This window comes from Diaporthe batatas (assembly GCF_019321695.1).
Source record: "Diaporthe batatas strain CRI 302-4 chromosome Unknown Contig00003, whole genome shotgun sequence".
Lineage (NCBI taxonomy): Eukaryota > Fungi > Ascomycota > Sordariomycetes > Diaporthales > Diaporthaceae > Diaporthe > Diaporthe batatas.
This window is the reverse complement of record NW_025408550.1, coordinates 3,228,750-3,244,867: the sequence shown is the minus strand read 5'-3', so window position 1 is coordinate 3,244,867 and position 16,118 is coordinate 3,228,750. Positions and strand designations below refer to the sequence as shown.

Here is a 16,118-nt window from a genome sequence, read left to right as displayed (position 1 = left end):
GTCTAAGTCCATGGTTAACTTCCTTGGCGTCGATTTCGTGGTAATACCATGCTCTTCCAACATTCGGCAGACGCGCTTGAGGCTCGGAAGCAAGAACCAAGGCAGTAGATCCGATTCAGCCCCTGAGAATCCACGGATTAATTTCCCTTTCTCGCCAGATGCAGACATCAACACGCGGGTGCATCTGGCCATGTATGTTTCGATGGGGCTTTGGAAGGATTGCACCGCTACGGATCACCAGGAACAGAAGGTGGTAACTTGCAATGCCTGTTTTGCGCAATTATTGGCAGACAAGCTATTGATTCGGCGCCAACGAATGGTTCTTCCAAGCTCATTGGACTTTTGCGTTGACAAGTGGGCCGCCCAAGGCCAGTTTCAGGACCAGCTATGCTAAGAGCCTTCAATTTCCACGGCCCTAATAAGCTCACCTGAAGTGCTCAAGTGCGAATGAGAGCTGCGATATAAGAGCGAAGCCCCACGATGCGATCAGCAATGGGCCTTGCCTGAGATAACGCTTGTTCTGTCAACATAAACGACGATGTTACTCACTGTGGTGCCAGCTCTTCTCCTCAGCGGCTTTGTGCTCGCTCAGGTCCAAGATCCGGACACTGGTCTCGAACCCGTTGACCCCTCCAACGTGCCTCTCCGGGCACGATATGTAGTCGAATTCTCAGAAGCTGGCTCTGAAAAGTTTCGAGCTCGCGACGGCTCCATGGTACGAGCGACCTTCTATTGTCTAGTGTCCTCCGCTCACTGCAGCACGATAGAATACCGAGGGCTTCTATCAGAGCGTCGCTCAGGACACTAATGTCACTGCCAAAGCCGCTCTCAACTTCACCTCCAGCATCTTTCATGGCGCGTCGTTTGATTTAGCCAGCGACACTGCTGCGACAGATCTAGAGGAAATCAAGGCGTTGCCTGGGGTTGTAAACCTGTGGCCCGTCGCAACTGTCTACGCCAGCCCGAAGATTGAGTCTACTGTCGCGAACTTTAGCCAATGGAGCCCTCACAATCTAACCCGTGTCAAAGATGTTCATGCTCTGGGGTATGATGGAAAAGGCGTTGTGATAGCTGTAGTTGATAGTGGCATCGACTATCTTCATCCCTCTCTTGGTGGCGGCTTTGGCACGGGCTTCAAGGTCGAGTCTGGATACGATTTCGTCGGAGACAACTACAGTGCAAGCTCTCCGGATGTTCTCTTTCCAGATGAAGATCCAATTGACTGCCTTGGCCACGGTAAGTCGTACTGTCCTTACTGGCCTGCCGTGTTCGTCGACCTTGCGAAGGCGGTGCACCGCTGAATTTCGCCTAGGTACACATGTAGCCGGAATTGCTGGCAGTTCCAATGGTGAATTGCCTGGCGTTGCACCCGGAGCTACCCTGAGAGCCTACAAGGTCTTTGGGTGCGAGGATGGTACTACCGAGGACATCATCGCCATGGCTTTAATTCGGGCTTTCGAGGACGGCGCTGATATCATTACCGCTTCGCTTGGCTCGAGTCAAGGATTCCCAGAAATCCTCTCTGCCCTGGTTGTCACCAGAATGTAAGGATCTATCCGGGTCACTGTTGCTTGACGTGTGGATAACTTAGTCCTGGTGTGCTAGTACGAGTCAGGGTGTTTTCGCCTCTGTTGCAGCAGGAAACGCTGGACAGCGTGGTCCATTCTTCACCAGCAGCCTCGGCAATGGATACGGTGCCCTCGCAGTCGGCAGTGTTCAATCGACACAGCAGGTTGCCTATTCCGTTGTGGCCAGGTCAACAAGTGGCGAGTCAAGAACGGTAGTTTACCTGGACTCTGCTGCCAAGAACTGGAACTTGACGGGGACCTTCTCGGCATATATTCCTCTAGACCCTCCGGATATCTGCTCTCTAGAGGTGCCTTGGGATGGAGCTCTATCACCAGATATCGTTGCCGTGCTGGTATGTTGACTGAAGCCTTCCTAATCACGCTTTCGTGTCCAATGGGTTCAAATGGCGGGGGAACTGACAAGACTTACTACATATGTAGCCTCGTGGGCGGAATGGAGTTTGTGCAGACGGATCCTGGCAGGTCATGGACTCTGCTCTCATCGATAAAGCCACCTGGGTATTCTTGGTGAACTGGGAGGACAGGCTCTACGACCGTCCCTCTCGGATCCTCTATACACAAGGGCAGGCTGTCGGCTTCGCCAGTATCAACTATGATGATGGGGTCTGGTTGAAGAACCAAATCCTTGCGGGCGGGAACGTGACCTTTGAGTTCAAATATGATCCCGCGGCTGCGATCGGAGTTGACTCCTTCACAAACATGATCAACGACTTTAGTTCATGGGGACCGACTTTGGACGTGAGGCAGAAGCCTGAGATATCTGCACCTGGTGAGTTGAGATTGATCAAGAAGACACACATGATGAATAACTACGATTCTGACAAGCTAGGTGGTCAAATTTTGTCCACGTGGCCAACATCCAAGGGCAGCTGGGCAGTTCTCTCAGGAACCAGCATGGCCACACCGTACATCGCCGGTGTGGCCGCCTTATTTTACCAGTCTGTTGGGGGACGATCCGGTCTCGGCTCTAATGCGGCCCAAGTAGCGCACACTCGTCTTGCCTCGAGTGGCTCCCCTGTCCTCCACCACAATGGCAGCACAACTCTGCAAGCGTACGTGCCTCCCACTTCGCATCGATCCCCACAACGCCTCCCTTCCTGTTTCTTCTGATTAACCCACAAATTGTTCCTCCAGACATATCGGGCAGGCCGGTGCCGGTCTCATTGATGCCTATAAGGTTGTGTCATACAACACTTCAATTTTTCCGGCGACTCTCAGCCTCAATGACACAGACCACTTCACCGGCCAACACACAATTACCATCTCAAACAACGGAGCTGAACCAGTCACCTACTCTATCAGTCATGAATCCGGCCCTGCCTGTATGACAATGAACCCCGTGAATTGGGTGGGACAAGATCCTATTCTTCAGACAGACTTCGGCCAGGCAAGTGCCAACTTTTCTGTGTCAACGATCACGGTTCCCACTGGGGGCAAGGCCACTTTTGATGTGGTCTTCACTGCTCCCATTGATATCGATGCTTCAGTATTGCCTATTTACGGCGGATTCATTCATATCGTCGGCGACAATGGTGAGGCTCTGAAAGCCACTTATTTAGGTAAGTATAAATATCTTTTTCGATCTATTTTACTGTCATACTTCTATCTCTGACTCACATTTTCCACATAGGTGTTTATGGGTCGCTACATGATGCCAAGACATGGGAACTCGATCGTGGCGTCCCGGTATATTTCGGCGCTGGTGGTTACGGCGATACTTTCGAGGACGGCCGTGTCTTTGACTTGAACCAGGGAACCCCGGTTTTGTACTATAACATGCTCTGGGCTACACGTGAGCACAGTTTTGATGTAAGTATGCCATTCCCTTGGGACTGATTTTGACGCCAGCGTTCTTTTGCTTTTCTACAACGGGACTGACATCTTTGTTTCTTGGAAACAGCTTGTCAGTGTAGACTGGAAGGAGTCCGATTGGGTCTACCCTCAAGTCGCTGGAAAGAACAACTGGTTCGGCTCACTTCAATTCTATGACGCTCTGAACGGTACGTATCTTTATCTCAGCGGTTCGCATGGGTTTGGCGCTGTTGAATCCAGGAACATCTTCCTGCGGCCGTTGTTTGTCACTCGTTATCGCGCGAAGACATAAGAGTGGGAACACATTGCCCACAGCCGCACGTTTTTCTCTCTAGCTTTATTGGATATATATACGTGACGGGCGGTATGCTGATATGAACTTAGATGTGTACTATCCGTACCCTTTCGCCTACTACCCACGAAGCTTGAACACCTTCCAGGCAAGCGTCAGCAGCAATTATAGCGATGGAACGCCGATCTTGAATGGTCAATACCGAATCCTTGGCCGAGCGTTGAAGACCTTTGGCGACCGTGAAAATGCACAAGACTGGCAATTCAGGCTTTCCAACCGGCTGGTGGTCCAGAATAACAGTACCGCCAACGCCTCCACCTCTACCATCGTGCGCTAGATTTTATTAGTCTTGTCACGGTGATGAGGGCTCGTCTTGTGCGCTCATGAAAAGTTTCATTGCCCTTGCAATGTCGGCATGTTTTCTAAGCCACTAGCACTTTGAAAGGTTTCTGTATCAGTTACCTATGTACACAGGGGTCCGAGAATAATGACTTAAGTAGTATTTAACTATAGTTTTAGACACACTATTGTTTTCAAACGCTGGGTCTTAAGAGTTTACCACCGTATGAAGGCGCTATGTATGTCACTGGATATATGTGGAATAGAAGCGAAGCCAGTTATGTGCATTTGAGGGGTTTGAAGTCCTCGCGTCTACAAGTATGTCATGAAAAGAATACAGTCCAACGCAGGGTCAGACCTTGCGGTAATGTACAAGAAATTGTGAACGAGCCCCCCCCCCCCCACACGGTCTCTCTCCACTCTTACTCATTGATTCTATGCTGCCACACCATCTGCTCTTCCCTATAGGCGCCCCAGGTTAGCATCAGACAACAGACTATGTTTGAGAGATTGCATCACAGAGGAAAAGGAAGGTCTTACCTAGCACTGTACGTGCTTGCGGCCAAAATCCTTTGCATTTGGTCGTTGCTTGTAAACATCACCTGTCGTGCTACAAACCATCGAACTTTGATTTTCAGAGTCAGCTGATGGGATGGGACATTTTGAAAAGTTCAATCATGATGAGAGATTCGCCCGAAGGCCTTTCTGCTTGAAAGTTGGGGGGGCAACTTACTCCCTTCGTGGCAAGGAGGGCTTGTCAGGCTGCCCTCGTATGACCAGAACTCATTGAACCTCGCCACGCTCGCAAGAGCCTCAGGCAGAGACAGGGTCGTGTCCACTTCCTGGGTGTCGTTGAACCTAATCAGAGGCGAAATGAACTGGTCCACGAAAGCATCATTGGTGTTCCCTGGATCAAGCATGATGGCAAAGACTGCCTTCTCGTGGCCCTCGGCGTCGACGTGCACGAGATGCAGCTCAGCACGGGTGCGGTAGTTGTTTATCGAGTGGTCAGCCGGGGTATGAATGTGCCAGCCGATAAGGTACACAGTCTCGTTGTCGTAGGTCACGGATGGGTTGTCAGTATAGACTCCCTCCTCGTGCTCCAAAGTAAAAGCAGGACCGTAACCCCAGTTCCAAAATTTCCCCGATGTCTCATTGGGATAGTTGAACGTAGGAATGTGATTCAAAGATAGCCCATTGTTGAGGCTGAGCGCAATTGGAGACTGCTGTGTCCCAGCTTGGCAAAGTTCGTACTCTAGCAAAACCCAATTAGATGAAATGTACGCTTTTGGATACTCATTGCCAATGCGAGACAAGCTTCAGGCTTGGTGAACGCCGGGACTAACGGCAAGTCACGCCAGGAGAAGCCTAGCTGTGTACCTAAGTACGTTGTCGAACTCGGTCTGCACCCGCGAAGTCGGCTCGTTCGGTGCGCTGCAAATCAATTAGGAGTTCTCACCTGCGCTGACTCTTCCCCAGTCGAACGATGCATCGTAGCTCCAATCGCTGGCTTCCGGGCCAGTTGATGAGTTGCCCCCGTTGGCCCCGTCTTGTCGCTTTGCCAGCTGCGCGTGGTAATTGTGTGTCGCACAGCCGAGAGTGGCTGTGGCCAGCGACAAGGCGACTACCAAGCTATGTCTAAGCATTTTGACTTGGAGGCTGTTGTGAGGACTGTGGTGCGTGAAAAGGCCCGGTAGGTGGAACAGTCAGCGAAGGTTTACAAGCAAAAGCTTCCAGAAGAAGACGGGTGTCATTCCTTAGCCTTAAGTAGGATACTGAGGGGATTTATATAATTCATCATCGCTTCTGGCGGCAGGATTGAGTTTCTCGGCCTTTGCTCCTCTGACTACCCTAGCTGTGACAACCCCATTTCGTCTGCCCGGGCTATCCTAAGGGGTATCAGTGGGCCTTCGCCCTGTCCACGCGACAGGAAAAGTAGAAATACCGAAAAGTCGTGATGTAGCCGACGTTGGGTGAGGACCGGCAGGCTGGGTCTACAGGTTGCCAAGGAACTACCTAGGTACCATGCCATGCATGTCGTGGCCGCCCTACCTAAGTACTTAAGTAGGTAGCTTGGCAAACCTACACCCGGCTAGGCCAAGGTACGGGTTTGTTTTCACCTAGTGAAACAAAGATAAAGATAGAGTTCACTTGAAGCTGATGGCATGACTATGACGAACATTCGGAAATGAAACCTCAGCCTAGGAGAAATTGTGAAATTGTAAAATGCGGACTCGACGGTGATGTGGTGTGGTGTGCGTGTCTGGAACTGACCTTGGCGCCTGCCGTTTCCTAAGCTTGGAAAAGTCTTGTTACTATCTTGGCCTGATAGTATGCACACTTGCTTGGGCTCCATTATCGAGGCGCGTGTCATGCTTGCGGCGGAACCGGTCACGATGAGATGCACATCGCGTGTAAAGGTGTGCCCGAGACGGGAGTGTAGGTCGGCACCCCGACAGGGGCGCCAGCACTCGGCGGGACCACTCGTCGTTCCCGAGGTCGCGATCGTCACATCAGCCTAGTGCAATGGAACAGCATATCTCCTTGCACAGCCACTTATTTTCACTGCTTACTATACGGGGCTCATCTTTAATCATGCTGACCCGTGACCTGAAATGCATCACAATTCCAGTCTCCGAGAGTGCCGCCACCACGCGGAGCATGTGCCCAACAGACTGTAAATCGCGTGATTCGCGGCTCAAGCAGACCTTGCAAGACTCGGAAGTAGCTTTGGCTCCAACTATATTGGCCACCTATCCTGGTTCAAATGGCGATGCTGATTCGGCAAGGGTCCCTCAGGCCATAAAGAAATGGCCGTGTGTTCCCCAGGTTGGCTTGGGCATTAGGAAACGTGGGGTCAACTGGTATTATTTCACCAAAGACCAAGTTACACCAGCAATGGGCCACAGGCAGCAGATTCCCGGCATCAGTCTGTTCGTAGCTTCGCACTTGAAATTCCACCTCAATCAATTGGCAACGTCTGTTTTACCGAGTACTACCCAAGAAAAAAAGAAAATGCTTCTGATATCGCAGGGAGCTAGAGTAGTGTGGCCCACCACCTGGGCGGCGCACAGTTTTAGCGTCAGCTTTCCCCTGCAATTGCTGTCTGCTTGTTGCCTGGTTATTTCTGGGGCTTTTTCTTTTAGCTTTGCTCGGTCTGGGCTTGTCATGGGGGTCCCGTATGCGCCTGTCTATTTACAACAGTGTATGAAGTCTATCCGATCATTCAGTCAGTTGACAGCCAGGGGTTTTGACAGGTCAATGGGGTTTGCGGATAAACATTTGTCTTATTCAGATCATACGTGAGGGCATGTCCTTTGTCAAAACCATGTCGGTCAAGGAAACTTTCGGGACAATACTCCTTCACTTTGTGAGCTCTGGAATTAGCATCAGGCCTAGATTCTGGGCTCGGAGTGTGTCGTTTGTCTTCTGGCCCCGCATAGGATCAAGGGAGCTCTTGGCGCCGACTCTTGTCCTTGAGAGGGGTCCACATTTGCCTCCAACATCCCTCGGGTGAGGTGGGATCGCAGCATGCACATGACTTTGCCCAGCCTGCTGGTAATTCGTATTTAGCAATCCCTTGGCGATCCTATTATGACACATGCTATTACAACGGCGGATTCAACTCTGCCTCTGCCATCGTCCTCTATGCTGAAGTAATAGCTCTTCGGGAGCGTCACGGCAAGTACCTTGTTAACATCACGTCTGGCCCCCGGGCGGCCTCTGCTAACTACCTAGGTACTCATGAGAACGGACCGGACGCCCCAGGCTGGAGAGTCTCGAAGTCGGTTCGTCGCATTTAAGCTACCACGCGCAAAGGATAACAGATGCATCCGACCATGCCGAAAAGCAAAATGAGATTTTCAAAAACTGGTTCCACGCACGAATCTGCCGATTTTGTTCAGGCATTGCATTCAGCTTCTTGGCAATCACGGCAACGTACTTGAGACTTTCATTGGCCAGGCCATTCATGCCTGTACAAACCCGAGAGGTGGCAGGGTAGTATCATCCTTATTCTAGACGCCATCTTACCCCAATCTCACCATGATCATTGATTCAATGGATACCTACTAGAGGGGGGGGGGGCCGGGGTTGAAATAGCTAGAAATCCCCAGGCCCGATTATCTGGGCCAACCTCAGCTGTTAGTTTTCGCGAAAGACGCTATTCGGCTTGTGCATCTGGGCAAGAGCTTTTATGTCTCGTTGGCCATCGTGCTCGGCTTGCACGGCGCGGATCTCCTGCCGACGTTCTTCAATACACTACTAGTAACTAGGTAGTGCCTGCCTGTCATGACAACATTGAAGGTCGGACAGGGTGTGAGTGATGGCAAAGCAGACCTCTGAACACAGTGACTAGTAACCGTGACTAGTAAGTAGGACATGTGAGAAAACGTCTTGTAGTCTCACATGTAAGGATGTCCAGTTTTGCCGGTCTGCTAAATCGAGAACTGTACCTATCTGGCTACAGGTTGTTATCGGCCTGAATCGCGCGTAATTCCTGCATTTGCTTATGTGGGGGATCTATGGCTTAGTAAGCAAGCAAATAGTGAAGCCGCAATTGCAAGAGTGTCATCAATGATCTCAGCTTCCAGTTAGCGCCGAGCATTCAAAGCCGCGTATTACTCTCCTCCGCCACCTGATACAAGCTCTCTGCCGCGGCATCCCGAGCAACATGGCGCAACAGGCTCAGCCCAGCGGGTATGCTCATGAGGACGCATGGCACGTCGACTGGCTCCGTGTTGACTCCATCCATGAGTTATACTATGAGCAATACGGCAAGAAAGACGGGAAGCCAGGTATCTCCGCTGACCCTTACCCATTGGAAAAGATGGCGAGACTGATGGTTCCATGTCTGCGGGTCAGCGATATATCTCCATGGAGGACCAGGCGGTCACATCTCAAAGAGCAACACAGCTTTCTTCGACCCAGAGCAATACCAAGTTGTGTTATTAGACCAGCGAGGCTGTGGGAAATCCCGGCCCAACGCCGAGACTCGCGAGAACACCACGTGGCACTTGGTGGAAGACATCGAGAGACTCCGGCGCCACCTCAAGATTGAGAAATGGCACGTGGTATTTGGAGGCTCGTGGGGCTCGACCCTTGCCCTGGCCTATGCCCAGACCCATCCTGGATCCGTCGGCTCCCTCATCCTCAGAGGCATCTTCGCTGTTCGCCAGCTCGAGCTCAAATGGTCTCTAATTGAAGGCGCTAGCATCATGTGGCCCGATGCATTTGACGAGTTCATCAACTTTCTTCCAGATGAAGAGAGGAAGAACCATGTCGAGTCCTACTTGAAACGGTTGCTTTCAGACGACCCGAAGATCAGCCTTCCTGCGGCCAAGGCTTGGAACAAATGGGAGCTTTCCATCAGCACCCTCTATCCAAGTGCTGATGCACTCAAGCAGCTTGACGATGAGTCTTACTTGCTTGCCCACGCACGGATCGAGGCACATTACTTCACAAATGGCGCCTTTCTGGAAGAGGGTCAGCTGCTGAAAAAGGCAAATGTTGACAAAATCCGTCATTTACCAAGTAAGAATGTTTTGTTCTTGGATACATTAACACTGTTCTACGGGCAAAATGCTGATTCTCTGGTAAAGCTACATTGGTGCAAGGCCGTTACGACGTGGTAAGTGATGAGTCGAGGTGTCCCACCTCAGACCGAATTCCAAAACAGATCAATTCGACCAAGATGATTACGGGGCAGTATCAATCCCTATGGATAATTTTCCACGGCATAGCAACCTGATCTTGTGAAACTTGCTAAGGATTACCAGGTTTGTCCGCCTATCACCGCGTGGGAATTATTCAAGGCGTTTCCTGAGTCTAGGCTTCATTGGATCGATGATGCTGGACACAGTGCACTAGTAAGTTGAATACTCATCTCTGAGACAAGACCTAACCACTGACCTGCGTCAGGAGCCCGGAACCAAGCGCAAACTCATAGAAACATGCGATGAATATGCTAAGCTATAGCTACATCCGAGTCGTGGTTACTTTGTGAATGGTTGGCTAGGGGTGCTTTCGTGGAGATTCTGTGCCTGTTATATGGATGATCGTTTATGATAACAATTGCGAGGATAGTTCGTACTAGACACAGGCCAGAACATACTCTATGCTGCTTCGTGTGACTTTTAGGCCACGCACCTGCTTAGTTGAGGTTCCCGTCCACTCCGTGCCCTGATAAAGACACACGGAAAAGACAGCTCGTCAGCACCTAGGTCGGGATGCTCAGCATCCATTTTTCTCGAGGTTGAGCCAGTGCCGCTGCAAACTGGTTCCAAGGTTTCTTTCACATCAACTAGTTGGGAAGCTCGCTAATGTGATTCGTGTCCTATCAGATATCGTAACTATTCACATGTATATACTGAGGCACTTTTGGCCTAGAAAGTAGTGTAAATGTAATGAAAATCTAGGCCTAGACGAACAAGAGCCCTCTTCCGCTCATCAGACGGGGTCTGACTAGAAGCTTTACATTCACTGCATCAAACCAACGACTCAAGCCAAGCTCTCACATGGATTTTAGGCAGCAGTAGCAAAGCCGATGCGAGAGTTGGTAGTATCGTAAACCGAGTAGTAGTTCTCGAGGAACTTCTGGCCAATAATTGTGTTGACACCTGAGCTGCCGCCGTTGTTGATCCAGGCGTAGTACTTGCCAGAGGTGAGGCCGAAGACGCTGTACTGAGCAGTGGGAACGAGGTACTGGGCTGGCGTCAGGGTGTAAGTCGTCGAACCAAACTTGATACCGAAATTCGCAGTCGGCTTAGTGGTAAAGACAGCAAGCCCGGACGAGCTGTCAGTCTTGCCACCGGTCGCCGACAGGAACGCGGAGTAGGCCGAGCTCGGGATGTAGATCAGCGTGGTGCCGGTGTCGACGATGCCAGACGCGCTCGACGCGAGGGTCTGAGAGCCGTAGGTGAAGCTGGCAATTGAGATGCCCCAGTAGGCGGCAGCAGAGCCACTCGTGAGCTTGGGGAAGTAGGTGAGCGTGCCAGTGTACTTCGACGAATCGGTGCCGCCGAGGGTCAGCTCGCCGTTGGCATCATCTGTATCACTACCGCTTTCGGGCTTGAAGGAAACACCAAGGACTTCAGTTGAAATAGACCCCTGGCTCTTCAGGTTGTCAAGGAAAGTCGGAACTGTGTTGGCGTTGGAAACAGTTCCCGAGGTAAGACCGACAGGACCAAACCCGATGATTCCGTCCACGCCACTGAATCCTGACGAGGTGGAAGCGGAACCGATCGACTGGGAAGAGACGGTCAGGCCGCCGAAGCTGACCGTGTCCGTGTACTCAGTTCCGGAAAATGAACCACTGCCGTAGGTGACAGAGACTGTGCCGCCAGTAGACTTGCCAGTCGAGGACTTCTCACATGCGCTCTGAGCACCACACCAGGTGTTTGAAGCTGGAGAGGGTCCCGCATCAGTTCAAAGCACCTCAACCATAGATTGTCCGAGAACGACTTACATCCAGTGTCGACGATCAGATCATAGGATTTACCACCAATGGTGACCGCGGCAACATATGTAACGTCCTCGTTGGTGACCGTGCCGGAGCTAACCTGCACGGCGCGGGCGGCAGGAGCTGCCTGCTCTCCATTGATCGCGCTGATGCGGGCGTGGCCTTTCTGGACGATGTTGCTGATCGATGTGACATTGACGTGTTTCTTCAACGGCAGGGCGATCGCCGCAGCTCGGTTCTCCAGCGGAGCCGCGGACACTGCCACGGCAGCTACGGAAAGGCAGGCGACGAACAACATTGTTGGTATATAAGACAAGACCTAGAGGCAAAAGATGCTTGAAGCAAAGGATTGGTATCGCTTAGGTATTCTTTGAACGGCCGGCTGGACAGGTATTTATACTGGGCCTGCACATGTGGACCTCGCAGGCCGTGCCCAAGAATATACCGGTCACACGCTTGGCCGTGATGTTGGTTATTCATGGTTGTCCTATACGGAAAAGGAAGGTGAGCATTAACGGCTTCGTTCTTTTATCCATTGTAGTATGGTGTGCTTTGCTTATCTCGGACTGCTCAGGAACACGGGGTTTACCAGGATACCTGGGTATAGCTGCAGTGTGGAGCACTGGTGCCCGGCAGTGTTCCTGGGGTCTGACAATACACGCGCTTAAAGCACGTCACCTTCTTCTTCCAGATTCTCTCTCGTAAGTAAGGGAACTCAAATGTCAACTTTCAATTAGGTTGCGTCAGAATAGTCCAGGCTTCAAATGAATTTGTGAAGGATATTGGACTCGACCTCAGAGAAGAACTTCTCGCGCCTAAGAGAAATATAGTACTTACTTAGTTACCTACTTAAGTAGGTATTCGACTGCCGCTATAACTTTGTGGTTCTTCCCTGCCCAGGTGGGTTCTAAACGCCTGTCCCCACCTCCACTCGTTGTAGTCATTGTAGTCAACGATTCTTCAGCAGACGGAAGCAAATTCAGCACATCAAGAGACTCTCCATCAGCGGGCCTCCCCTGCTTAGGTACACAGCTTCATGTAGTGACATCATTGATGGGAAATCAAATCGCAAAGTCCTGTCCGTCGCCTGCGGTGTTTGTATGCACAGGTGTCCAAGAGGTCCTTCTCGGGTGAAACTGGTCAGGACAGTTCGATTATTGAGCCACACAGTCGCACTTGTCAATCCCCCGTAAACCAATGCCCATGTCGACGGCCACCCGTGGGCGCGTCCTTGAAGATGGTGTGGGAATCAACCATGTGATGTCGTTCCAGTGAGGCTAACTTGAACAGTGGAAGACCCCAGTCGAAGCGGAACAAGCTTTTGTCACAGCACAAGCTTTGGTTCAAGCTTTCTTGGCCGATTCTTGCATGCAGGAATACCACCTGGTGGTGCTCCAGTGATAGCTACCTGCCCTCTTGGGTTGGTGGTTGATGCTTATCGGCGAAGAGAACAGGGGCCGACGTCAACAAGAAGACCAATTCGAGTGAGAAAAAGGGGGGCCAACAAAGAAAGGTGCCGCGACGCTTACCGTAAGCCCTAGTTAGCAGTCGGTTTGGGTGGCATCGGACTGGGTCCCGGTAACGAGCCCAGCTAGCGGCAGTTCATCAATCTGTTCCTAATAGGGAAGGTATGTGATCTCTGCCGGGGAGCAGGATCGGTATCGATGAAATGACTCGCGCCTGAGAAGCACGCGTGATTGTCATCGAGTACCGAGGGATTGCACCTCATTCCCCACCGCCTGGAAATGCAAGATCGGGTTAGCTATACCCGGGAGGATAACGGCCGAGGTTCCCAAACAATTGCCTAAGGACTACAAGATATCAAACTCGTCCCATCCACTGATTGAACCATAAAAAAAAGCTGCATGGTGGACTGACTAGACGATAGGAACCCGTCGCAAATTCTTCACCGAGTGGACCGGGCGCTGGGTGACTTCGACGGTTGAGGTGAGGTAGGGCGAGACCTAGTTATTTCAAGCGACTATTTTCCATTCCATATTTATGGTTGCTACATATTCCATATATGTCCTCGGACGTATACGGAATAGAAGCGAAACCACATATTCCAATCTTCCGCTCTTGGCATCACGTAGTTGTATGGTAGCAATGGACAAGAACAAACTCCCGAGGTCCTGAGAGGACAGGTAATTCAGTGCAGTGGGACTTGCTGATGCGTTAGGGAAGAACACAGCTCCCTCTCGCTCACCGTGACCTTCAGATCGGCCTGCTTCACAAACCATGCGTTGTATGTTTTCAGCTCCGCGTTTGGATCTGCCAGCTGGAAGTCAAACTTTCGAACCAGCTGAGGAATAACCTTGCATATCTCCATCATTGATATGTTTTTGCCCAAACAAGTCCTGGCACCGTGCCCAAACTGGAAAACATGTGGCGTTAGCAATCATCATCTGCAGTCAATGTTCTTGTACCGGGTGCCAAGGCAGGTGTGGAAAGGGACAAGCCGCACCGTCAGAAAGTATCGATCCATCTTAAGATTGGTCTCCTCGTCATCAGTTAGCCATCTTTCCGGCCTGAAGTCATCAACGCAACTGCCAAAGACTTCTGAGTTGCGGTGTGCGACCCAAGAGTTGATTCCGACATATGTCTAAATATTGGCAAGTCTGGTTAGCTAGAGGGACTCATTGTGGGCCCAACTCAGCATGCCATGTCAACGAGAAACTTACTCCCTCTGGAAAGAATAGACCCGCGAGCTGAGCTCCTCCCTTGGGAACTACTCTCTGCATCGGAAGGCCCGCCGCAGGATGCAGCCTCAAAGCCTCCTTGATGACTGCCTGGAGATAAGGCATCTTCTGCGTGTCGCTGAACGTAAGACTCTCGCTGGCCTCTCCATTCGATATCTTCGTGTCGATTTCGGCCCGTAGCTATTCCACATAAGCGTCAGACTCGGTTACCCTCAAGCTCTAAATCATCTGTCAAGGGTGGCAAGTCTGAACTCTTGTTCATACCTTGGCAAAAGACTCAGGATGCTTCAACAGATTCCACATAATAGCTGTGAGACTAATGCTCGTTGTATCACTTCCAGCGTTAATATTCGCTGCGGCGGTGTTATAGATCTCAACGTCTGTGAAGTAGTCGGGCTTTTCCTTGTGCAGCCGCAATGCACGCGCCAGGAAGAAGTCATCGCCGATCGGTTTGTCAGATTCATATTGCTCCATTTCTTCCCTTACGAACTTGATAATCTTGACCATTGCCTGAGCACCTGTGGCCCCGTATAGAAACAGAAACTTGTGCAGCTCTGGATATATACCGACACGGGCTGCGTAGACGAGGAAGAAGTCGAGAGACCGGATGAGGTTCATTTCATCTCGGCCAGCGTCGAGAAACCCGAAGCGCTTCGCTACCTGTGTTTATCATAAACATTAATCGCATAAGATGGACATGGTGAGGTCATTCGGAATAGAGTACTCTTACTGTTATGTTTCCAATAACATCGAAGGCATAGAACTGCATCCATTCCTGCAAGTCCATGGCCGTTCCGCTCCTTTATTCGCCAACAATCAGCTTCCACATGTTGTAATGGCTGCTTTCCCATCGTCACTCACCGAGCGATCTCGCGGAATCTCGTCTCGATTAAGTCAATGCATTGGTCAACTTGTGCTTCCATCTTCATCAAAGATGACATTGTACTGCTCGCCATTGATGTTGTCAGTGATTGTTGCATTTTGCAACTTGATCAACTTGCTCTGTGTAACCCCCGAAGTAGAATTGACATACTACAATCCCGCTAGCTTCTTCCTGATCAGGATATGCTTGTCATTCTCGGGAATCTGGAACATGTTCCAGTCCTTCTTGAAAGGGAGACCGCTTGCGGTGTACCATGGCCCCTTTGTGAATGTGGTTCCCAGACCGTAGATGGTTTTGACTGCGGCAGGGTCGTCAAGCGAGTATTCATTTGGAGCAATCCGGACCACCGGGCCATATCTGCGGTGCAAATCGACGTTAATCCGTGGCAGCTCTCCGGTCCAGACTTTCTTCAGGTACCACATGCGACTGAAGCGTGCCAGTAAGGGCCCGGGGGTGGATCTCAACGGGGAGGCGGCCGCTCGAATCAAGGATATGATGATCGCGATGGCGGCTAGAACTACTGCGCCTCGAAGAACGAGCCCCGAGGTGCTGGTTGTTCTCAGTAGCACATCGAAGGCATCCATAGGATAGAACGTCGCTGCGATGTCGGTGACGGCTAGCCCGTAGTTGTGCAAGTGCAGTAGTATCTGGGTAAGTAGTGAAGGATTTAACAACTTGACTATCAATAGCCAGGACCCTAAATAGGATGGGCAGTTACCTCCGTCAATGTAGCAAGAAGTCAATCGAGAGTTTGAAGCGACCTCAGGATATATGTGATGAGTGAGAAGAGAGGAGTCGGATGTGCTATTGCTGATCAGACGATGTCACTCTATGCATGCCCAGGTTGTGGCCCTCGGCATTCTTCGAGTCCGATACAATGCACGCAACCGACTTCACAAAATACTTGGTGCTGCAGTCATAATGAGTACACATGTTTCTTCCATTGCAATTGATTCAGACAGTAAATTAAGAGACAGACTCCTGAACAGTTGGTAGACAGCGTGTATTTCCCAGCGTAATGCGGTGGCTGCGGCCTGATAGATAC

At 51.0% G+C, this 16,118-nt stretch overlaps 5 protein-coding genes across 5 annotated transcripts; 2 read left to right on the top strand and 3 right to left on the bottom strand.

Annotated features, from left to right (window-relative positions):
• Positions 1–538: 538 nt before the first annotated feature.
• Positions 539–4,030, top strand: KVR01_003308 (uncharacterized protein; the record flags this gene model as incomplete). The annotated part of the gene is made up of 9 exons (XM_044784663.1): positions 539–715; positions 768–1,236; positions 1,313–1,544; positions 1,606–1,766; positions 2,080–2,362; positions 2,808–3,148; positions 3,220–3,398; positions 3,490–3,589; positions 3,786–4,030. The coding sequence occupies 9 exons, from the start codon at positions 539–541 to the stop codon at positions 4,028–4,030; spliced, it is 2,187 nt and encodes a 728-aa protein (XP_044648323.1).
• A 424-nt stretch (positions 4,031–4,454) lies between these two features.
• Positions 4,455–5,678, bottom strand: KVR01_002964 (uncharacterized protein; the record flags this gene model as incomplete). The annotated part of the gene is made up of 4 exons (XM_044787239.1): positions 4,455–4,494; positions 4,573–4,657; positions 4,766–5,287; positions 5,492–5,678. 4 exons carry the CDS (start codon positions 5,676–5,678, stop codon positions 4,455–4,457), a joined length of 834 nt encoding a protein of 277 aa, XP_044647979.1.
• Positions 5,679–8,623: 2,945 nt separating this feature from the next.
• On the top strand, positions 8,624–10,160 carry KVR01_003059 (uncharacterized protein). Its single transcript, XM_044789697.1, has 5 exons — positions 8,624–8,828; positions 8,896–9,564; positions 9,633–9,661; positions 9,810–9,899; positions 9,952–10,160. The coding sequence occupies exons 1-5, from the start codon at positions 8,705–8,707 to the stop codon at positions 10,006–10,008; spliced, it is 969 nt and encodes a 322-aa protein (XP_044648074.1). The 5' UTR covers positions 8,624–8,704; the 3' UTR covers positions 10,009–10,160.
• Positions 10,161–10,554: 394 nt separating this feature from the next.
• KVR01_002506 (uncharacterized protein) lies at positions 10,555–11,789 on the bottom strand (the record flags this gene model as incomplete). The annotated part of the gene is made up of 2 exons (XM_044790255.1): positions 10,555–11,435; positions 11,498–11,789. 2 exons carry the CDS (start codon positions 11,787–11,789, stop codon positions 10,555–10,557), a joined length of 1,173 nt encoding a protein of 390 aa, XP_044647521.1.
• A 1,823-nt stretch (positions 11,790–13,612) lies between these two features.
• On the bottom strand, positions 13,613–15,861 carry KVR01_003586 (uncharacterized protein). The gene is made up of 8 exons (XM_044790004.1): positions 15,792–15,861; positions 15,224–15,720; positions 15,052–15,135; positions 14,921–14,990; positions 14,455–14,850; positions 14,173–14,370; positions 13,956–14,093; positions 13,613–13,865 (listed from the first exon to the last, which is right to left on the bottom strand). Exons 2-8 carry the CDS (start codon positions 15,655–15,657, stop codon positions 13,641–13,643), a joined length of 1,545 nt encoding a protein of 514 aa, XP_044648601.1. The 5' UTR covers positions 15,658–15,720; positions 15,792–15,861; the 3' UTR covers positions 13,613–13,640.
• Between the last annotated feature and the right edge of the window lie 257 nt (positions 15,862–16,118).